At 41.3% G+C, this 24,051-nt stretch overlaps 1 protein-coding gene across 22 annotated transcripts in view; it reads left to right on the top strand.

Moving 5' to 3' along the window:
* The window catches only part of afdna (afadin, adherens junction formation factor a), a 102,655-nt gene that overhangs the window by 22,924 nt on the left and 55,680 nt on the right, over positions 1–24,051 (top strand). For 15 of the 22 annotated variants that reach the window (XM_070543828.1, XM_070543822.1, XM_070543817.1 and 12 more), the window contains exons 2-8: positions 16,134–16,329; positions 17,974–18,086; positions 18,305–18,462; positions 18,662–18,822; positions 21,342–21,499; positions 22,618–22,702; positions 23,565–23,696. In XM_070543828.1, coding sequence (XP_070399929.1) covers positions 16,134–16,329; positions 17,974–18,086; positions 18,305–18,462; positions 18,662–18,822; positions 21,342–21,499; positions 22,618–22,702; positions 23,565–23,696 — 1,003 coding nt within the window. The remainder of the gene's footprint in view (positions 1–16,133; positions 16,330–17,973; positions 18,087–18,304; positions 18,463–18,661; positions 18,823–21,341; positions 21,500–22,617; positions 22,703–23,564; positions 23,697–24,051) is intronic. The other 7 variants (XM_054748090.2, XM_070543818.1, XM_054748089.2 and 4 more) reach the window with 2 other exon arrangements.

The following is a 24,051-nucleotide window of genomic DNA, read 5'->3' as shown; positions in this document are numbered from 1 at the left end:
CCAACTTCCAAAGTGGACACACACACGCACGCACGCACGCACGCACGCACGCACGCACACACGCACACACACACACACACACACACACACACACACACGAACAACAGAGGAAACAATAGGCTGAGTTCAGATGGGTCAGGTAATGAACGACACATCATCAGCGGAGCCATCTGCCCTGACAGCAACAGATCCACGGCAGCAGCCAAGACACCGGCCCATGACGCCCAATGAGGGAGGGCAGAAACCCTCACCACTGCCCGGGCACTACCCGAGGAGCGCCCCGGCCGCCGCCGCCGACCACCGACCCCAAGGCAGAGGGCTCCGCAGAGGAAACACTGGAGGATTAAAATATATAACTGTAAAATAACAAAAGCTAATATGGATAAAAAGTAACTGATAAAAAGTGATTATAAAGAGGTGGTGTTGAACCCTTCTGTTTTTCCCTAACCACAGGACACCCTGATCAGCACAGTTACAATATTCTGTTAAAGTGTAAAAAAAATTAAACTCCGAGACATGCTTCTGTTTTTAAAACAGTTTTTGTTTAAGGCCACATGATGTCCTGCTAATCTGGCTTCAGATGCATCAGTTCCAGGAAATCAACAACTTTCAGCACATTTAGCGAATTGAAATTGCATCACTCCTGCTCTGCACATGAAAGTTATATTTTAAATAAGCAACAGATGAACTGACATATAAAACTCAGTTTCCCTTTTTTCTTATCTCCATCAAAATGTACAGATAGCTTACAGATTACAGTAGCTTGGCTTTAGGGGTGGGCTATGTGTTATCATATTGTAGGGATCACAACAAATTGACAGTCTGCCGAAGCAGTCGGATCAACTTGTCATTGCATTCAATCTTTTAAAAAGACTCCTAACAGAGAGTTTAACACACCCCCTCCGACCATTTGAAATGTGACACACCTAGCCTCTGATCCTTTCTGTCTCATGCTAGCATGTGTTCCTAAAAGAAAGCAAAGCTAAAGACTAAGGATGCACCAAATATCTGCATCAACACTGGTTACGGGCAAATTCAGTCATTTTATAAAATCATCATGGGTGCGAGAACTAAAACTGGGCTAATATTAATAAGCACTGTTTATTTTCATCTTGTTTTTGTTTATGTTTCAAGACGGGAGGGGGGTGGCCATGTGGTAGTAGTTTGGTCATGTGACAGTGATGCAGCACAGGATTGTGTGGGTGTTCTAACTGAAGCGTAGAAACAATATTGTTGTTCTGTTGTAGGGTTGTCACGGTATGAAAATTTAACCTCACGGTTATTGTGACCAAAATTATCACGGTTTTCGGTATTATCGCGGTATTTTTTTAAACGGTGTTGCATATGTTCAGAAAGCATTGATAGTCCTGTTCTACACAAACTGAAATAGTTCTGAAAAGGTTTAACAGTGTTTATTAAACCTAAAATAACACAAAGCCTTAGCAAAAGTGCAACTTTTCACAAGTAAAGGAACAAATAGCTTATTTTTCTGGAACTTGTTACAGTAGTCAGTGCAGGTTTAAATTATACAAATCCAAACATTCGAAACATAAACAATATGTAAACAAATCAAAGAAACACCACTTGTTTTCTCATATACTTGTTTTCTTCATTATCAAAATGAAAATCTAAAACTCCAGTCCACACTTGACTTGAGCACTGTACAAGTCAACCTTAAAAAATGTGTATTTAAAATAAATATCCACTTTAAACAAATTACTAAAATAACTACTACACTATGTAATCAAGTATAAATGGCATTGAATAAGTAAACAAATCCATGACAAGGAACTAATTGTATATTTCTCTTCATCATCAACAAATAAGATGCTTCATCCAGCAACAGGGTGTCCGTGACACGGTTTAAATGCTGGCAGAGGGCGCTGCGGCTGCAGTCTATAGTGACTCGTTGCATTCTCCCTCAACCAAAAGTCCTCACGTCATGCATTTCAGCCAAAATGCTAATGTTATCTTACCTTGCACTGGCTGTAGAGACGTGGGTGATCGTCACGCAGATGTGCCATGAGATTCGAAGTGTTGCTGCCTTCTGCAGACACTTGTTTCCTGCACGTTCTGCAAACGGGATAGCCGTCTTCTATTAACTGTCCCTCAGCATTTTTCAGAAATCCCAAATATGCCCATACTTCCGATTTAGTCTTCTTTGAGGGCTGTTGGATGTCCTGGGCGCTGCCGTCGCCTCCTTCGGCCATTATTTCAGCTTCAAAGTTTTGGTGCCGTTGCAAATTAAAAAGTGCGTGTGCGCGCAGCGGGAACTTCAGCTGAAGCGACGGTGGCTGGTAAGGGTCATCGCGCCGAAACCGCGGCCACGGTAAACCCACCGAGATAATATAGTTTTTTAAAAACTGGACGGTTATTTTTATTGTCAACTTTTTTACCGGGGTTTACCGCTATACCGGTTACCGTGACAACCCTATTCTGTTGTTTCATTTCATGTTTTGTCTGTGAAGCACTTTGTGACTTCTGTCTGTGAAGTGCTGTATAAATAAACTTCTTCAATATAGGGCACGTGGGCGCTTTTACATGCTGTCGTAAGTGTAGTGAACTATTCCTCTCTCTATCTGCCTATCGGTTTGTCGGCCATGATGTTGATAACAGAAATTGAGGTCAACCAAGATGTTCATTGCTACTAAAGATATTTTTATGTAGTTATTGTCTCTGTTATTGCTCTTTTACCATGATGTTATGATGAGTTAGTAATTTACACCTCATTTACGTTACAGCTGCAGCAAAACGTGCTTGTTTCAGTTCTTTTTCTGTGCATTAAATGAGAAGTGTATTCGTCGTTTAGTAGCTTTTCTGTTTCATCAGGTGAAGCTGAAAAGTGCCCGATTTTGGTTGCTGGCAAAGCAGTCGGTGTACCTGTTAAGAGGGGTTAATAGATGTTAGACTATTTTTGAGTGGCTTGGGTATAATTGATGTCCTGTTGGTGGTGTTGTCACTTGTTTCTGTGCTCTAAGAGCTATCCTACTTTAATGACTGTTATGTTTGCCTGGAGGGGCTCTATGTGTGTACTCAAAAGATCCCGGTCAGATGGAAGCGGTGGAGGGAAGAGGAGCTGCGGGGTAACCCAAGAAGGAGGAGGAGGAGGAAGGACAGCCCAGTGGACGAGGAAGCTGGAAGGGACACTTTTAGATGTATTTTTCAGCCATGTTATGAAATTTTCATATATATTTGATCTTTTACATGTTTTAGTGTACAAACCTAAAATCCATGTAGTTTCTTGCTGTTAGAAGTTAATAATCTAATAATGAAATTAGGACAAAAACATGTTCTATATGACGGCCTTAGTTTATCATTAGCAGATTTTTGCCACCCTCTTTTGTTTTTCCACCTGATATTCAAGAATTGGGCCTGGCTATCCAGAGAGAGCCATGGCAATTTGACACCTGGCTGAGGTGGTCGCCATGGCAGCATGCAGGTTGTTGGTGTTGGGTTCCATTAGCAGCCAGAAGCTATTCAGGTGATTGTTTATCTGTGGAGTACACCCCTCAGTTTAAGAGGGATGATTCCTGAAGATTTTAGGAGGAAATTTGAGGAAAATATTTCCTGAGCTTTTTTTGTTTCTTTTTTTTAACTTTCTGTTGTTTGAGTTTTGGAGACAGTAACAGGTTTACACAGGCTGAAAACGTTAAGCTGATAAAGAAGTTTCAACTTAGCAGTACTTTGTTTCTCAAATTTGCTGACTGAGAAGCTAAAGGAAGCTCTGGAATTAGAGTCCAGTATGATGTTGAAATGGCTTTGAAACTCTAATTAACCAGTCTTAAGAAACATCATTGTATAACAAAAGCTATGGTCCATGCACATTCACATGAAATGGACATTATCAGAGTAACTTTATAGTGCAGATGTAGATGTCACTAACAGCTGTAGGGGGGTTTCAGATAGAACAGTAGGGCTTTAAATGCAAAATTATTTATTTTTCATGAGGAAATCACTAACTGCTCATTAGGACATCCTAAGTGCTCCAGCAGTGCTGATTATTTCAGTTCATCTTTCTCCTTGGCTTACCCGGGTGGTTACTCATCACCTCGGTCTGAGTGGACACACTGTTTTAGTCTGTTGATCACTCAGTTTGTCACCACTTCCTCCCTCCTGCTTTCAAGAAGAGTCACTCCCAAGGCTGAGTGAGCCACCGTTGTGGGCGGACCTGCATTATTCAGCACCTCATCTTGTGCGTGTGTGTGTGTGTGTGTGTGTGCGTGTGTGTGTGTGCACGCATTCCAATCTTCTGTCTCTCTATTTGCTGCACGTTTGGACCTTCAAAAATGCCTACCAAGGTCACATTCTTGTGCACTCCTGTGTGTGTGTGTGCACGTGCATAAGGCCATGTCACAAGGTGCCATGTTTTACCAGCCCCCCTCGTTGCGCACGGAGCGCATCCCTTCTGTGCGTCTGTGTGTGTAATTCACCAGTTTTTAAGGTCATGTTTACAGGCTAGACTCGGTGCGTATGAAGTCTTAAATGGTCTGGGTGGAAAAGCTTCTTGATTCAGTGATCTCTGCTTTGGAACAACATGTTTATGTTGTGTACACACTGAATGGGATTCACAATCAACAGTCATTTGATTGTGGGGAAATGTACATATATACGTCTGTAATTGACAACCAATGGACATATCAGGTTTTATATATTAAATTAATACAAAATAATATGTTTCCTGTTCCTACCTACTGCCCCAACCCAACACAATTCAGAACTTTGTGAGCCACGTGTCCCTCCAGCTGTAGGTTGTACTTTCCATTCCTGTGCTTGGTAATTACCTCTGAAACATTCAGTGTTTTTATTGCAGTAGCTGTGCTGCTGTTTGCCAGCCTCCATCCCGGTGGGTTACTCAGATAGGTACTGAGGCAATGAGCAGCTCTGATTTGTGGAGAGGCGTCACCGTTGGGTTCAGACGATCTATACACAATTTAAACCCTGCCTTCCCACAATGCCTTGCTCTGTCAGAATGACAAGGTGGACTTTGTTCACCGGGTGGACGGCTCGATACTGAAGCTGAAACTTACCTGAAACAATGAGGCCTTTTATTTCAGCCACAGAGGAAATGCAGCATGCATGTTTTCATTCTTTCAGGACAGCGAGCCTCTGCTGTTCCTCTTTGTTTTTCAGGTTGTTTTGCTTTGCAGGAAATTCTCTAAAGCTCTAGTTATTCCAGTTTAATTCAGGCTCAATATTGGAATTTAGACTTTGTTTCCAAGTGACAATCTAAGGAGTAACTGGAGAGCAGGATTGTTCAGGTTTATTAATAAACTGAGTATTTGTTTCTGTGTCCAGTTTAGATGTAAATAGCAGCAAATACCTGATGGCTTAAGAAAGTTGTCCCTGCATTAAATGATCCAAAGGTAACTGCATAGTCTTTTGAAGTAAAGTTTATAGAAAGGCTTGGATATTATTTACAGTTTGTTTCGTAACAGCAGTGATTACATAACACACTGTAAAAATCAGCAATGGCATAATAAATATTTTCTCATTTTTCTTTAGTGAAATCATTGATTCTTACAGCTTTTGAGACTTATTGCTTTCTTAAATTGAATTTGAATGGAATCTGTCGTAATAATTGTGAACAAGTAACACCATCGTACCAATGATCCAACTGCAGGGATATCAAACCTTTTGCACAATTTCAGCATTTGCCATATTTGTTTTATGTGCAAAGATCAACATTGAAATTCAATACATTTATGCACAAAGCAGGAAAGCTTGCACGCTGGACCTTGGATAATCCAAATCATTGATAATTAGTGCATCATTTAACTGTTCTGAGACTTGTTTGCATGCATCTGTGTTAATCTAACATTTAAAGATAAACTAAATGAGGAGGACAGCTTAACTGTCATGGTGTGAGGTGGGTGCTAGAGAGGTGTTAGAAGGCTTTACCTTCCTGACTGAAAGTGGAAAAATAAACTCCCCAGATCACAGCTGGATTTATTTCCTCTTTGCTGAAACTGTACTTAATCTAACAGGAAACTGGGGGAACTGGAATGCTTCTGCTTCAAAGTTAAGTTTAACTATTGTTTCAGGTGACTGAGGGCTAATAAAATCTGTATGTGAGCTTAATTTAAATGCAATTTAGTCCGATGGCATCAACAGTAGAGTTTGACCTAGCTGACTTCTCCATCAAGGTTGATGTCCTAGTTTGTTTTTATACAATTAAACTGAAGTTTTAAGAAAACTAAAGTAATGTTGCTGGACTCATTCTGAACTTTTGTTTTTATACATCTAACTTCAGTAATGCCTTATCACCAACCTTATTAAAATGTAAAGTAAAAAGTCTGGTTTTAACATTTCTCTGCAGCCAGAGGTTTTCTGCCTTAAAATCTTTAGCTTCAAGGTGTCTTTGTCTGCTTTATCCCCACTTCTCCTCTCCTTTCTGTCTTTGTGACTGTCGGTCTGTCTGATGTCTTTGAACCACCTCTGCAGGGATGACCCCTCCCACGCACGCACACACACACACACACACACACACACACGTCAGTCCAGCTAACCTTAGACAAGACAAGGGATTTAGGGTGGAATCCCCCCTCGTTACTGCAGGTGGGGCTGCAACAATATTGACTCAGGAACTTGGTTCATTTTATGAGGCTGATATTTGTTTGTGTGTGTGTGTGTGTGTGTGTGTGTGTGTGTGTGTGTGTGTGTGTGTGTGTGTGTGTGTGTGTGTGTAGGATGACACACAGCAGCTGGAATCTATTCTCATTTCCAAGCAGCCATCACCCAGAAAGCCTCTCTCCTCCCTTCTCTTAAAATTAATCTTTTCAGTAACTCCCAAAAATTTGAAATCAGGTATTTAGTGTCTCCATGGAAACTGGGGCTTTGACCTTTTTTTTTCAGTCAGAGCTGGTAGTTATTAAAAACAGAACTGCAGTATCATTCTTGGTTATTTATATCTCAGGGTGCAGAATGAAGTTCTGATGAGAGGAAACTGGAGTGGTGCTGAAAGTTGGCCAAAGTGGGTCACGGTTGGTCCAGTAATAGTCAGATTTAGTACTGAAATGCCTGGTTTTTCGATGTACTTCAGTTAAAAAAGCCTTTTTTTCAGAGTCTTTCTATTTGAAGTTAATTGCTATCTTACTCTGTGTCGATGAACAGTACGTCCACTAGGACTAATGTGCTAACAGCTATTCTGAGTGCAGCCAAGAAATTTTTCAATTGCTGCATTTTAAAATGGCTTCACTTTTAAAGTTTCACCACATTGCAGCATGTGTTATGTTATAAACCTTCAGATGTTAGAATTTCCTGTCTGACTTGATCTGTAGAATAAACTTTTTGGTAATATTTATACTCAAAATTGACCAAAGAATTCCCTCAATATCTCTGTGACCCTGCCTGTTATACTTTTATTTTCTGTTGAAGCTGTTAATCACAGAAACTTGTTTCAAACTTATTTGTATTTTTAGTTTTGCCTCTCACACCTCAAAGCTGCTTTTAATGGAAATGTCCAGAAAGGCTGAACGATCTATCGTTTTTGCACCAAAATCGCTATTTCAAACAACGCAATCACGTGATTGTCAAAGCTGCGTTTTTTTGTTGTGCTTCTGACTGACCCAGGATCTGTTGTGATCTATTTTAGGCATCCAGGTTTTTTCCCCCCTATGTTACAGCGGCAGCAGAGAACGCTGGGAGAGGGAAGGGGGATAGCGGTACTGGACTTGAGTCCAGCTGACAGAGCAGCACATTATTTTCCCTTTTTTTCCCCTTGCATAGCTCAGCTACTACATCTGATGTTAAACATGACCGTCTGTTGCTGCCTAGAATGTTAACTTTGTCTTTCAGAACTGTGGATAAGTGACGGAGAGAGAGAGAGGCTGATTCTCCATCAGCATAACAGGATGTATCACTAAGTGGACTTCAAAGCACAACTTCTCTTCCTTTAAAAACCGCTGTTTGTGAAAACATGTCGGACATTACCAACGTATTTTAAAATTGTCTAATGAAAAACACATGCCCACTGTGTTTCTCTGTTGCTAATTAAGCCTGCACCTTTGATGAACGTTGTTACGTCAGTATTCTGGTCGGTTCTGTTGTTGAAATGCGTTTCCCCAACTGCTCTGTTCCGCCCAAGCAGCAGAAACGCGCGCTCTATACAAGCCCACTCCAGCTCCGCTCACAGAACAGACCTGCAGCCTCTATGAGTTAAAACATTTTGTTTGTGCAAATCAACACTTGATACTGGAGCCAATTCGGTTAGTTATGTGTACCGTCCCTGCTTATGGATCAAGTCAGGCTGCTTGTTGATGTGATTATTTATTTATTTAAATCAAGAGCAAGATATTAAATTATTATAAAAAGAAAAATAAGACGTATCAAATGAAGCTGACGTTGGTTCCCAGAAAGGACAATTCCAACAAATATTTCCACTCCCTGAGCATCTTTGCTCTGCTCCAATTATAAACCCTGACTGTTACTGTGCACTAATAGATCCTTATTGTCTTGAGCACCTGAGGCAGCAGTAGCTTGAGAGGGATTGTGTCTGTGCAGCAATCAGATAGTTCTTGTTTTATTAAAAAACAAAAATCTAAATTGTTTCACGAGAATGTTAAAAAACTTTAAACAAGATAACAATGGGAGAAAATTTAAAGCTTTTAATGTTTTCATGGTGTGATTTATGTGACTATATTGTGAATAATGTATGAAACCTTGAAGAAAATCGTGAATCGACTGATGTAATTCCCTGCAGTTTGGACTCCCTTAGATCTGTCTACAAACTACAGTTAGTCTAGATCTCTTGAACCTCCACTAATCACACACTCTGGCTTCTGCTGAAAATTTTTTTTATCTACTTTAAAGTCCTTCTCCTCGTCTCCAAGGCCATCCATAACCTCGTTCCTCCTCATTCCATCTCTTTAAAGCCAGACTCGTGGAGTCGGAGTGGGCGAGACCCTCATAAATTTGATGGTAAACCCTGTCCATGTGTAGGGAAGCATTTAATTGCATATAATTGTTTTCAAATTGCTTTTCCATTTAATCAATGAGAACATTTTTCCCTCTCCTAGATTAAAGCTGACGACTCTGTTCACTGTCACAGATGCATTTTAAACCAGTTCAGTTATTGTTTGAAGTCTGAGACCTTTTCCTTTGAAGTAGAAGCCGACCAGTTTATCACACTGATTATTCATTTAGATACAAACAAATGGAGGTCAGTATGAAAACTAAGGAAAAGAATTATTGGGCTTGAGCCCGCTATCACAACACTGAAACAAAGTAAACAGAGTTATTGAATTATTGTCCAGTCACATTATCCATTAACTTCAGCTAATGGTGTAGTATCGTTCAGCTGAGATACGCAGCTCTCCTCAGGCTCATCACAGAAACGTCACGCTCAAAAGCCAAAGTGGTTTAGTCTTTCAGATAAGGAGCTCTGGTTAGTTTCCTTAACACCTGATAACCCCCTGCCTAGTGCGCACACACACACACACACACACACACACGCACATGCACACGCAGCCAGCTTTCTTTGGTGCTTTAACAGTAGATGTAGGAGTTGGACCCTAACAGCAGTGGTCCGTGTGCTTCTGCTCAATAAGAGTGACTGTTGTCATCTTTTTAGTGTGGGCCTCACATCAAACAGAAAAACTCACGGGGACTATTCTGTGACTATTCCTGAATGGCAACACAGGAGATGTTTGTGGGAGTAGCAGCTAATGTAAAAAAAGCAAAAAAGCCCACAGCCAGACTGTATTTCTGCCCTTTTTAGGATAAACTTTACAACACCTTCGTCTTGAAACAATTAGATTTGCTTTTATGTGTTAAAACATTGAGACGTCATAAAGTTTCTGCTGCAACAGTCCACAGATTAGGCCGGATATGTTTGTATTAAACAAAAAGCACAAATTGATTCTAGTCAGTGTTTATTTACCTTCAAGTTGAAAGTAATTAAAAATGGATTGGTAATGAATCTGATCTATTCTGATAACTAATATCATTAAATGGTTATCCCATGGTTTCTTGTTCATGTTTATTTTATTTTTCTATTTCTATATATTTTAGAAATAAACCATCTGTTTTAATCTGTTTGTTTTGATGTTGCTGATGATTTTCTCTTCGTCTGTTAATCTATAAAGTCAGATTTATCAGGCTTTTTTCTTTTTTGTGGATTTGGAAAGGGCATTCGACCGCGTCCCCCGGGGGGCCCTGTGGGGGGTACCCTGGGAGTATGGAGTACCAGGCCCTTTGATACAGGCTGTTAGATCCCTGTATGACCCGTGTCAGAGCTTGGTCCGCATTGCCGGCAGTAAGTCGAGCTCTTTTCCTGTGAGAGTTGGACTCTGCCAAGGCTGCCCTTTGTCACAGATTCTGTTCATAATTTTTATGGACAAGATTTTTAGGTGCAGCCAAGGTGTTGAGGGGATTTGTTTTGGTGGCCTAAGGATCGGGTCCCTGCTTTTTGCAGATGATGTGGTCCTGTTGGCTTCATCAGAACGTAATCTCCAGCTTTCGCTGGAGTGGTTCGCAGCCGAGTGTGAAACGGCTGGGATGAGAATCAGGTCGTCTAAATCCGAAACCATGGTCTTAAGTCGGAAAAGGGTAGAAGGCCTTCTTCAGGTCAGGGATGAGGTCCTGCCTCAAGTGGAGGAGTTTAAGTATCTCTGGGTCTTGTTCACAAGTGAGGGAAAAATGGAGTGGGAGATCGACAGGCGAATTGGTGCTGTGTCTGCAGTGATGCAGGCTTAGTACAGATCTGTCGTGGTGAAGAGAGCTGATCCAGAAGGCAAAGCTCTCGAGTTACCGGTCGATCTACGTTCCTACCTCACCTATGGTCACGAGCTTTGGGTAGTGACTGAAAGAACGAGATCGTGGATACAGGTGGCCAAAATGAGTTTTCTCCGCTGAGAGGCTGGGCTCTCCTTAAAGATGGGGTGAGAAGCTCCGTCATCCGGGAGGGACTCAGAGTAGACCCGCTGCTCCTCCACGTTGAGAGGAACCAGTTGAGGTGGCTTGGGCATTTGGTCAGGATGCCTCCTGGACGCCTCCCTGATGAGGTTTTTTGGGCACGTCCAACTGGGAGGAGACCCAAGGGAAGATCCAGGACATGCTGACTACATCTCTCGGCTAGCCAGGAAACGCCTTGGGATTGCCCCGGAAGAACTGGCTCAAGTAGCTGGGATGAGGGAAGTCTGGGTGTCCCAGCTTAGGCTGCTGCCCCTGTGACCCGACTCCGGATAAGCAGCTGAAAATGGATGGATGGATCAGGCCTTTGTTCATAACCATCATTTTCTGGAAGTATAGTCAATGTCTAAGAATTTAGATTTTATAGTTTCATGTAGTTGGACTGGGGCTGCACAGTGGTGCAGTGGTTAGCGCTATTGCCTTGCAGCAAGAAGGTCCTGGGTTCAAATCCCTACCTGGGGTCATTCTCCATGGAGTTTGAATGTTCTCCCTGTGTATGCGTGGGTTCTCTCCGGGTACTCCGGCTTCCTCCCATAGTCCACAAACATGACTGTTAGGTTCATTGGTCTCTCTAAATTGTCCTTAGGTGTGTGTGTGTGTTTGTGTGTGTGTGTGTGTGTGTGTGTGTGTGTGTGTGTGTGTGTGTGTGTGTGTGTGTGTGTGTGTGTGTGTGTGTGTGTGTGTGTGTGTGTGTGTGTGTGTGTGTGTGTGTGTGTGCACGTGCGTGCGTGCTTGGTTGTTTGTCCTGTTTGTCTCTGTGTTACTCTGCGATGGACTGGCAATCTGTCCAGGGTGTACCCCGCCTGCATGCCGGGAGACAGCTGGAGATAGGCACCAGCCCCACCGCGACCCTACGAGGTTAAGAGGGTAAAGAAAATGGATGGATATAGTTGGATAAAAAAAAGAAAATTTCACGTCATTCCTCTAAAAGCAGGGAGAAACGAGTGCCAGGTGGAAGCTGTTTTTTACAGTTGGAGTGTGACTTACTATTCTCATACAAACGCAGATGTGACCTTTGAACTCTCCTCCATGACCCTGAGGTGTTTGTCAGGAAGCTTGATGGGTAGATTTAAGGGCTTTCTTTCACACTTTCCACAGTCACTCAACCACTTTGTGTTTACTTTACTAACTAGATCTACAACATTTTAGTGCTAAAATGAAAGCTACTTAAGAATTAGGTGTGTGTGTGTGTGTGTGTGTGTGTGTGTGTGTGTGTGTGTGTGTGTGTGTGTGTGTGTGTGTGTGTACAGAAAACACAGATTGTGCAAGAATTTTGTTCCATAAATGTCAGGAATTCAAAAACCGCATTTAAAACCAAAGTCAGAATAATTGTCTGCTACCACTACTGCATTGTTTGCAGAATTTTCTGTTTTCGTTTCAGTAGTTTCACATCATGACAACAACAAACTTAACTCAATGCATAAAGGCTGCAGCCGGGATTCAAACCTGCAACCTTCTTTCTGCGAGGCAATGTTGCTCCCAACTGCTCCACCATGTAGCCTAACAAAAACGATAAAATGTTAACTTTCTGGATATGGGAGGGACTCTAAACCTGCGGTAAATAAAGCAAAACCTGTGGTTTAGCCTCTTGTAAGCCAACTGCAGGATTTTTACTGTGTGAGGCTCGTGTGAACAGCAACAGCTGAGAAAGCTCAGACTGAATCCTCCAGTGTTTTTCAGTGAAAGCTGTCTTATCAAGTCAGTAAACATGTTGATAGCAGACGTTGTTGGCTGTTTTCTCACTCACACCTTCAAGACACTGTTTTGGTTCTCCGTGATGTTTCATCAGACTGGTAACAGCCATCTGCAGAATTGGCCTACTTTTGCATGAGTCATAAATAGTTCCGTTTCACAAGCTCACACGTTTAATTTGAAGTATCTCTGATAGCGTGTGAATGCCCTCGCTAATAATTCTGAAGAAGAGGGATTAGGATGTAAACACATAGCCTTGCTTTGCCCTTTAAGGACTGACTTACAGTAATTACGTTGCTTTAGTTCACAATAAACTGTTGATTCAGCTTGTTTGGAAATACAGACAAAAGTTTATTATTTATAAAATACAACAAGTCAGATGGTTATTTAGTGCCATATTTCTGCAAAAGGATGAGGAAGGTTGTTTAATAACATTTTGATTTTGACAGCCTGTGTTATTTCTTGTCTTTTAGACAAAAACGCTTCATGTGTAAAACAATTATAAAGTGGTTTGCAGAAGGTTGCATCAGAGCTTAAGAGCCAAGGTTGGTAGAAAGGGAGTGCTCTTACTGGATGTATTGTGGACATCCAGAAATTCCTAAACATCCTTGTTAGATTTGATAAAACAAGTCAACAATGTTTCTTTGTTCTTTTATAGCTGGGCTTTAACCTGTTCAGCCCTTTGGTTTAATATGGGTTTATTATCTTTGAGAGGTCTTCAGTTGAGCTCCCTGCTCCATTCAGTTATTTTTATTTTTTGTTTTTGTGCTGTGTTCTCAGCTCCTTTAAATTTTGATGAGGTGTTTGTGAATATGTTTGAAGGGTAGACGCAAAGAATAAGCAAGAAGATCATTTTTATTTATAATTTATTATGTAATGTAAACAGGCAGGGTCAAGTGAAACATTTTATTTAGAATTTTAATTTATAATGTGCATTGTTGTTATGTCAACATTTCCATGGTTTTGTTGTTTTATTGCAATGCCTTGTTTTTAGTGAGGTTAGTACACATTGCAGCCATAAAAGCTATGGTTCTAGTTATCGACATGATCGTTGCTTTCGGTTTTTTGGCCTTGGTTTCCTCGTTTTCGGTTTCGGACAAGAATTTTTTAGGCAAATGCGTCATGTGATTTATTAGTGTCCCAGGGGTGTTTAGAGGGTGAGTCTTAGCTAATATGCCTTAGCCCTAATCCTTATTTTAACTTGATGTCAGTGAAATGATCTGAGTTAAAACAACTTTTTATCAAGTTGGTCCTCATGCTGTCTGCTTAGGAAACAACAAAGAAAATGTCAGCCTTGAGCTAGTGTAGTTGATGACCTCAGGTGTAAAGTGTGACATCATCTTTGTGAAAGAATGTGCAAAAACCATCTATGTTGGATCAATATCCTACTCTTTGTGTGTGTGTGTGTGTGTGTGTGTGTGTGTGTGTGTGTGTGTGTGTGTGTGTGTGTGTGTGTGTGTGAGTGTGTGAGTGTGTGAGTGAGTGAGTGAGTGAGTGAGAGAGAGAACTGAAGTTGAACTACATGTTTCTGTATTTGGCCGTTCCCAGCAGCCAGGAGTTGATTGTAGTTTTACTGTCGTCCGCGTTAATTATCCACTGCTTCACTCTAAGCTAGGCTTTGTTTGAAACCAAGAGGACTGGTATCCACGGTAACAGTTACTAATGGTTACAAAAGCTCGAAGACGGCAACCCGCGATGACCCACATTCTAACACTAAATCAAACACACACACACACACACACACACACACACACACACACACACACACACACACACACATTCCTGACTCCACCCTGGCAGTCTATCGAAACTGTGCTCAGATTGTTTTTACTCTGCTCAACTTTGTCTTCTCTGAACAGGACAAACAAATCAGGAACTTGAAGAAAAAACATCAAACTTTTAAAATATTTTTCTATTTTTTTTTCACATTTCTGTAGGAATGTAATCCAAGCCTATTAAAGCTTCATAATTGTGGATGTCTTTGGCCTGTTGGCTTTTTTTTTTCCCCAAATGCTTTTATGGATTTTTTCAAGAAAAAAAAATTGATGTTGGACATAAAATAAAATCTGTCTCCTCTGGTATGTCTTTAGAGTTGTGTCCTAGCCTTCCTGACGGGACAAAGAATGCTTTAATTTCTTTTAAGGAAGCCACAGCGACATTCAAATGTGGTTTACTCCCTCCCTTGTTTTATTAGAATATTCAAATTCCAGCAAGTCCCTACGGGATAATCTGTCCAAACATGATCTCATCGACTTTTCTGAAGTCTGGTTCAGTGTTGATCTTTCTGTCAATGAAAGAGCCAAATATAAACAGTCACAAAAGGTAAAAACGACTCTGAGTTGTCACTTTTAAAAAATTTATTTTGGGATTACGGTATTCTCAAAACTTTTGCCTACATCGGCAAAATTGGTGTTGTATGGTACCATAATGTTTGGGTTTTTTGCAATTCGTTAAGCATTTTGTTTACTTTCAAGCTTCTTGTCCATGAGCTCAGGATTACCTGCTCTTCCATTTTCTATAAAATCACGTGTGTAGGGAATAAAATTACCGCTGGTAGATCTAAGATCTCCATGACCCCAGTCTCGATGAAAAACGAGAGTTTTGCTGTTCTGCCTCGACGTGTCCATATAAGAGTCCAGGTGCTGCTTCAGTTGCAGGCATATATCAGGACAGGACAGGAAGTTTGTTCACACATTCTTGCTACACGAGGAACTGTTGACATGTTGGAAATGAATGTTTTTACACTTCCACCCTGGGAATGTTGAGCTGGCCTTGCTTATTCGTGTTTGTGTGTGTGTGTGTGTGTGTGTGTGTGTGCGCGTGCGTGCATGTGTTATGTGAGACATTTCTGTCAACATGGAGCTTCAGCTGAGCTCAATTAGACAATAAAGCTAAAGCAGAATGTGGTGATTTAATTTACAGGTCAGGAAGTGAGTGGATTTCCTGGTTTTATGACATTTCCCCACATACCAAACTTCATTCAAATCCAAGCAAACAAAGAGGTCTCGTCTAAAACGGTTTGGACTGACATCTATCTATTTATTAAATCTTTGGCTCAATTTTGATTTAATTAAAGAAACTTGAATCCCACAAACTCCAGGCTCTGTTAATGCTCACTAAAATGTGGAGGTTCTAATAAATTACATTTGTTTTGCTAATTTTGACGTGGCATGAGGAGCTCGGGAACTGGAGTTGGCGGTTAATCGCACTCATGGTTTTTTTTTCAACATCTAATCAGTTTGAGGTGTGAAGGCCGAGACAGATCTGTTCTTGTGAGTTCGGAGTCACCCGAGAAGAGGGAATAGGGGTTACTGATGCTGTCTCCAGCTGTTGACTCTCAGCAACTTTTTATTTTTTATCACTCTGTGCTGCTGCATACTCACCAGTTTTCTCTCGGCTTTGTTTGTTTATATTTTGTGATCACACAGTTTAGTATTTTCCATGTAAGCACAAATGTTCATTGATCATGTCGGTAATTCACGGTTCAAACAGACTGGTAACAGACTCTCGTCTCCTTTTGTTTCTTCCTAAAGGACCTAGAGTTTCATGGCGTGATGCGGTTCTACTTCCAGGACCGGGTCGCCGGTAACTTTGCCACCAAGTGCATCAGAGTCTCCAGCACAGCGACGACGCAGGATGTCATCGAGACGTTAGCAGAGAAGTTCAGACCAGATATGAGGATGCTCTCCTCACCAAAGTACTCTCTGTATGAGGTGCATGTCAGCGGCGGTGAGTCTCAGACGTGTTAAACATTCAGTCACAGATGTTTTTTACTTTCTTTAGGTTTTATTTAAATTTATGTAAATACTAGCACCTAATTTGATCTTGGTATCCTTAAAACTGACTGAGTTATAGCTATCCTTGTGTTTGCTCATTTCAGTTAGCTTTAGCGGCCATCTTTTTTTTTAATCTTATTTTCATTTATTGACATTAAAATAAAAATACAGTCAGAACTAAATTGCTGCAAGCCAAAATGAAAAAGGGGACAGAAAGAAGAAAAACTTATGTTGTCTGCCCCTTTTAACTAAAATAACATTAATACAAATGAAATAATCATATGATTCTTAAAGAAATTGAACAATATAGTTCCTGGACCTGTTGGCCGACAAAATCTCAACCCATGAATTTGAGAAAAAAATTGAAAAAGAAAACAATTTACACGGAAAGAAGCATACATATATACACATACAAATACATACTAGTTTTTTTTTTTTTTTCAAAAAAATTGGATTGGATTGGTTGGACTCAAAAATAAGTCTCTTGTAGGTGTACTTCCCATGATGATTTTCCTGAGTGTTGTTTAAAACCCCCTAATGGTTCTAGAGGCATTTTGATGACTCCAGCAGTTAAAGCTAGATTTTTAATTTAAAACATATCATGGATGAAGTGTATATATAGTAGGTACCGTAATTTCCAGACTATAAGTCACACTTTTTTTTATAGTCTGGCTGGTCCTGCGACTTATATACCAAAGTGACTTGTATACCAAATTATGTATACCGCGCTGATGCGGGCCGGGTGTGGACCAGGAATGAGCTCCCCTGCCCCGCCATCACCTGCTGGAGACCGTGGTGTGCTGCTGCGCCCTGGTTGTTTATTCTGTTATTGTTACCGGTACTTTTCTTGCAATGTGAAATGCTGGGTCTCAGATTTTGTAAGAAAAAAAAAATCCCCCCAAAATGTGACTTATAGTGCAGTGCGACTTATGTTTTTTTTCTTCTTCATTATACTATCATATTATGGCTGGTGCGACTTATACTCCGGAGCCATTTATACTCCAGTAAATACGGTATAATATGCTATAGCATATAAGGAACTATAGCAGTAAAATGAGGTCTTACACACCAGCTACAACACCAGTGCCGTCAGTTTTTCTGTAGTGATCTGAAAATTAACAAGCTGCTGATCTTTTCTATTGTCAACACAATTGTTTTGTTTGTACCCTACAAATGTGGCGCTCTATCCAGTCTGAGTTATGTGCTGCGCTTCCTAGTGAAATCCTCCAGTGCTACGTTCAGTGCAGCAGCAGCATGTGAACAAAACGCTGCCTGTCAACTTGAGGTTAAAAAGCAGGTTTATTCCCAGTCTTAGAAATGAGCATCAACTATTCTGACCCTGAGTTTTAGCTCAGCTTTTGTATAAGTTCATACAGTTGTAGCTATTGTGTTTTCTAAGAGCTTGAATTTAACTTAACATTGTTTGCTGATTTACGTGTCAAATGTAACTTCTGAGAGTTTTCTTAGAATCCCTTGATTGATTTCATGAGATATTTGGAGAACTCACACTAACAGAGGCAAAAAGATGATTTGGCAGTAGTCGATGTTTAACTGAAGGGTTGAATTGAGATAAGTGGTGTTTTTGTTTATGTGTTAGAAGAGCGTCAGCTGGACCTGGACGAGAAGCCTCTTGTTGTTCAGCTGAACTGGAACAAAGACGACAGAGAGGGACGCTTCGTCCTGAAGAACGAGAACGACATCCTGCCCAAGGTCAGCCGCTCGATCTGTTGAGTGTGAATCAGTAGGCTTAACGGGGAGCTGAATCACTCGTCTGCTGCATGTTAAAGCAAAAATTTACATCACACTTAATTCTACCAGGGTCGAGCATTGGAGCAGAGTTGTCTATCCTGACAAAATGAAATTAACATATCTTAAACGTTTAGTTTTAGACTCATTCATTCTGTGGCTGACTTTATTGTACCCACCAGAAGAGTCAGAGCAACGGTCCAGAAAAGGAGAAGGATGGAGTGATTCAGAATTTCAAGAGGACTTTGTCTAAGAAGGAGAAGAAGAAGGAGAAGAAGAGGGAGAAGGAGTTTGCTCGGATCCCCGATGGAGATGAACAGGCCCTCAGCCGCGAGGACGGGTAACACAAACATCATCTGTCTTAGTGCTCATTACCCCACATCCTCTGTCCTTTTATGGGATTCTTGTTGTTTTTGATGCCAAGAAAAGCACAAAAGAGGAAAGAATAGTGATTTAAACTCTGACCTTTCTCTGTCTCCATCTGTCTTGCTGCCTGTCTCTGTCTTCTGTCCTTTATCCACTCTTTTTTTTTCATTTAGAGAAAACAGTCATCTGGCAGCAGAGGTTTATAAGGACATGCCAGAGACCAGCTTCACCCGGACCATCTCAAACCCCGAGGTGGTGATGAAGAGGAGACGCCAGCAGAAACTGGAGAAACGCATGCAGGAGTTTATGAGCAACGATGGTAGGCCCGACTCAGGTAATTTAAATCCATTTCCTTCATTTATTTATTATGTCCTACATCAAGTCCTTAATATCTAATTGCGCATCTTTCAGCTTCGTAGATTTCATAACCTCAGAAGCCCTTTTTAGAAGACACATCATGCCGGCAGTCTGCGTTATACTGCCGCCACGGTGTGTCTTATGAACGCACCACGGCGGCATGGCGTTGCGGGAATTTTGCTGCATTTGTGCCGCCCCGCTTGGTAGTAATAATGCTGCAACGCCGGTATTATGAATGAATTTTACGCTTTAGCGCAACAGAGGGATGTGTCATGGTCACGTGGGGAGTCACTTCCGAGCTCTGGCAGAAAACTGTACTAAAAATGAAAATGAAAGTAAACACGGGCACAAGTTTCATTTTTGTAAACCGCACCAGCTGAGATGATAAAATAGAGGGATGCGGGGCTCCAGGAGCTCCTCTCCATTAGAGCTGGAGCTCAGACCACCAGAAACTGCACGAGGACTGTGGGGGCAGACGCCTTTAGGAGCAGCTTGTCAAAAAACATAACAAGCGCTGCTTTGATTGCAATTAAAAGCAAGTTAAGTCCAAGATAAATAGAAATCTACCACAGCATGGAGACTGCCATTGTGTACTCTTTCATAAAAAGGACGATTGTGCCACATTTCCGCCACAATCTGACCACTTATAAATGACTTAAGGCTCCCTGATGCTGGCTCGGCGTTGCGGAAAATTGTAAGCATTGTTTCCTAAAAGAGGTTTTTATCTTTGGGAGCAGAACCAAATCCCAGAACTTTATCATCACCTCTGTGGCTGAGTTTTAAGTGCTGAGGGTTGGTGTTTGCTAGAGCTTAATGGGATTCATTAATATGAATGAAATAGGTTAGGAACCTCTAAGATGTTTCCTTCAGCTGTCTGATCAGATCAAGTTCAAATCTCCTTTACTGCCTGGATGTCTAAATCAGAGACACTTTTATATTTACAATCATCTTTTTAGCTGTTTATACACAATCTGGGACTTTAACTGCTGCTTTATTGTCTAAACACTTTCAAATTCACATTCTAGAAGGTCTGGCACGTTTGTTAAATTCTAAACTATAAACGTAATTTCCGTGTGATGGTTCTGTTTTTGTAAAGTAAATTTCTTAATAGTGACAAAACTTTAATTTTCATAGTTGAATCTAGAAATCGTTTAGATTAGGATTTCATCTCCTCCCGTAATGAAGTAGCCATAATCAGGAAAGCAGTGAACCATTCTTCTCTGTTAGAAACATGCTGTTATCAGCTGAATAATTTGGGAAACTGGGCTCCAAACGGTTTTGATTATAAAGCCTTGTAACAGTGAGATTATATGAATGTTTTTGTGGTTAAAGCCCTAAGTGTACAGCCAAAGAAGAGCTGGAGCTGCTTTAGAACATATTTTGTATCGCTGAAAGAGGACCTCATGTGATCTGTGTAGCTAATCTGCAGTGACCTGAACATCACAGGTCACCGCTGCTCCTTATGAGCTGTGGCAGGACTTCAGAGGATCCACAAGCAAGCCAGAATTCAGCTGTGCACTGATGGTTATTGGTTTCTGCTGCTGTTAGTCACCTTTAACAACCTCACCCAAGGCTCCAAACACACACTGATTAGTACTTACCTTTTATTTTTAGTATATTTCTGTTTGTTGTCATCCCTCCTCATTTGACATCATCCTAACTGGTTTCCAGAAGAGCCATATGTTGTTAAAAAGTGTCACACTGGCGTGTTTACACACACACGCGTGCACACGCAGGATGAATGACACAAACATGCTGACTGGTTGGGTTTACGACTCAGGCGTTACCTAATCGCTCTGCCAGACACAGATGGACCAGTGAACTGGCTCTAACCACCATCCTTGTTCAGGACGGCTGGTGGTCAGACAGTGACGCTTTTCCTGCAGAGAAAGGGCTACTTAAAACACGTAGTTCTGTTTAAAATCTTCAGTTTTTACTGGACGCATCCTGATCTGATTTCCCTGAGGAGGATGAGCTTGTCTTTTAAATAAGCCTGAATGGACATTCCTAGAGTGCTACTGCAAAAGCTCATTTAAAACCACTCGGTTCACTGATAAATGACTTTCCCTTATTATAATAACACGTTATTTACAATTATAGGTATATATTTCCAGATTTGTTTACCATGCATGTTTTTAACACACTGTTTGAGTATCATTCTGAATATTTTGTGAGCTTGCCTCATCTGTAATAGCAAATGAAAAATACTTTGTAAAACATTTTATAGACACAAAAATGTTCAGTCCTATTTCTGTTCTATTTTGTTTTTATTTAATTGTAAAACTATTCATCACAACGTTTTCAAAAACCTAAAATCTGGCTTCTTAAAACCTAAAAAGAAAATAAAAATAAGGGTGGCTGAGGACAGTAGCGCTGCACGATTGACTAAGTTAATATGAATTAATTTAGTGTAGACATCCATAACTGGTTGTTGGTACTGCTTGAACATAATAATTAAATTCATTATTGTTTTATGAGGATCTTTGCTGTCTGCAGGAGGCACTTTAAGGATTTATGCCGACAGTCTGAGGCCCAACATCCCTTACAAGACCATCCTCCTCTCCACGAGGGATACCGCTGACTTCGCTGTGGTGGAGGCGCTGGAGAAATACGGGCTGGAGAAGGAGAACCCCCGGGAGTACTGCATCGCTCGGGTGAAAAACACATTTCCTTCAAATCTCTTTTTAATCGAGATCTTAGTCATAATCCATTACTTTGTTATTTTTATTGTTCCACAGCGATGTAGAAAAACTGTTGTTTACCTTGAAACTGGCGTGTTTTGGCTAGCGACTCTAGCATCATCAGAGCTCGCCGGTGTTGGTGGCATCACTTCCGTTGATCCGCGGGCTTACTGAACGGGATAAACGGAAGTGACAGCACTAACACTGGCAAGCTCCGATGATGGCTAGAGTCGCTATCCCAAACATGTCAGTTTCAAGGTAAACAACTATTTTTTAGTGCGCTGTGTAAAAAAAGAGCTATGTAATGGATTATGAAGTTTTACACAGAACAAATGTACAAAAGAGGACCTCAGTCAGAAAATACGTCGTCGTCTTCCTCCGCTTATCCGGGTCCGGGTCGCGGGGGCAGCATCCCAACTAGGGAGCTCCAGACCGTCCTCTCCCCGGCCTTCTCCACCAGCTCCTCCGGCAGGACCCCAAGGCGTTCCCGGACCAGATTGGAGATGTAACCTCTCCAACGTGTCCTGGGTCGACCCGGGGGCCTCCTGCCGGCAGGACATGCCCGAAACACCTCCCCGGGGAGGCGTCCAGGAGGCATCTTGACCAGATGCCCAAACCACCTCAACTGGCTCCTTTCGAGTTTTTTTTTTTTTTTTTTGGGTCAGAAAATACAAATTAATCAAAACCACAGAACTGCCTGAAAACCCAACAGTCCTGCTTAGTGAAGCTAAAAAGCTCAAATCGGTTGTTCATCACATTAGTTTGATTCTTCAGCAGAAACAGGAAGCATCCACCCATAATTGAATTCAAAGGACTTTTGCAAGATTTTGTTTTTGGACCGCCACTAAACTCAAACTTGACCCTCCACTTTCATCATTTCACTTAATTGTGTCTCAGATGGGTTAAAAGGAGGGAAGTCCAGGTCACTTGTGGCTTATTTGGATTATTTTCTGCATAAAAAAAAATCTAAATGACCTTGTCATTGAAAGTGGACTATATGTATATATATTTGAGGGTCTGTGGTAAAGTACAATTAAATGGTGTTTAAGTGGTGAAAGACTGATTTGTTATTTTTCTCATTCGGTTTGCAGCAAGATGAAAAGTCAGGCAAAGAGGCGATTCTGGATGATTTAGAGTGTCCGCTGCAGATCTTCAGAGACTGGCCAACAGACCGAGGTAAATTCCACAACTCACCTGTTAAAGTTTACAACATGCTTCCTGTTGTTGGTTGATACTGCCTCCTTCTGCTGATGTCTGGTCATTACAGTTTTATGGACATAGAAGGAAATTGACCTCTGCTAAGCACAACCAACCAGCCTTCACCAGCTGACCACTAACACCAGAACCTTCAGTTCAAAACAAAAATTAGGATTTTTTTTATATCAGTCAGTTAAAATTCTCTCACCTCGATTTGGGTGTCTGCCTCCAGCAGCCATCAGGTGAGAGGCGGGGATAATATGGACATGTCTCCAGTCCATCACAGGGACATACAGAGACAACCAGTCATGCACCCTCTCACACCCAAAGACAAGTTAGTCAGAAGGTAAATTTAGAGGAGTTACACATGCAAGGGAAAACATCTGGACTCCATGCAGAACAGCTGCAGCCAGGATTCAAACCTGCAACCTTCTTGCTGCAAGGCAAGCCTTCAGTTAAACATATGTTAGTTTTTTTCCCTTATTTTCCAACAGATGTAATGTGTTAAAGCAGAAATGTGCATTTAGTTTGTAACGACACTCTGCACATTTCTTCCTCATGTTTACAGACTTCAGACACACAAGCGAACGTTTTTAAACCATCTACCTTCTCTGATAAACAATGTCTGCTCACAATATGTAGCCTAATCCACTCATGATCTTTGTGAGGTTGCTCTGAAACACGTGTGAGGAGCAGAAAGCGGCGCTGCATTCAGGGCAAGATGTGTTCAAAAGCTGCTCACAGGAATGATTGGACTGAATCAAACGGCTGATCTTTGCTTGTTGTTGCAGAACTTTTAGGTTGGTGCTAAATACTTTCTATGGATTTCTTTGTGTATCAGGAGCATTGGTGTTCCAGCTGAAGAAGAGACCTCCTGACTACCAGGGGAAGAAAGGGAGGAAAATGGACGAGAGGGGCCTCAGAGGATCACTGCCTCCGGAGAAACTGCCATATTTGGTGGAGCTTAGTCCAGGTAGAACTACCACACACACACACACACACACACACACACACACACCAGCTGTAGCATCTGTCGATTAAACTGAATTTACTGACCTTTGCTGTAACGACACACGTCGTTCAGCAGATGGCGGTGTAGAAGTGCACCCATCCCACATCACTTGTGTTGAGGTTTAGTTTTATTGCATCATTTAAATCATCCAAACAGATTATATGAAATAGAAATTTATTTCACAGGTTTAGTCTGGATCCAAATAATGTTCCTCCTCGTCACAGAAAGGAGGAAATTCCTGCTTTCATTTTCATTCCCTGAAGTTTTCAGAAGTAGAATATGTTTAAGGAAAAATGAAATCCCTGTTCATCGTTTG

Source organism: Nothobranchius furzeri, chromosome 2 (genome assembly GCF_043380555.1).
Source record: "Nothobranchius furzeri strain GRZ-AD chromosome 2, NfurGRZ-RIMD1, whole genome shotgun sequence".
Lineage (NCBI taxonomy): Eukaryota > Metazoa > Chordata > Actinopteri > Cyprinodontiformes > Nothobranchiidae > Nothobranchius > Nothobranchius furzeri.
Note: the sequence above shows the minus strand (reverse complement) of the source record. Positions and strands in the feature narration are given on the sequence as shown.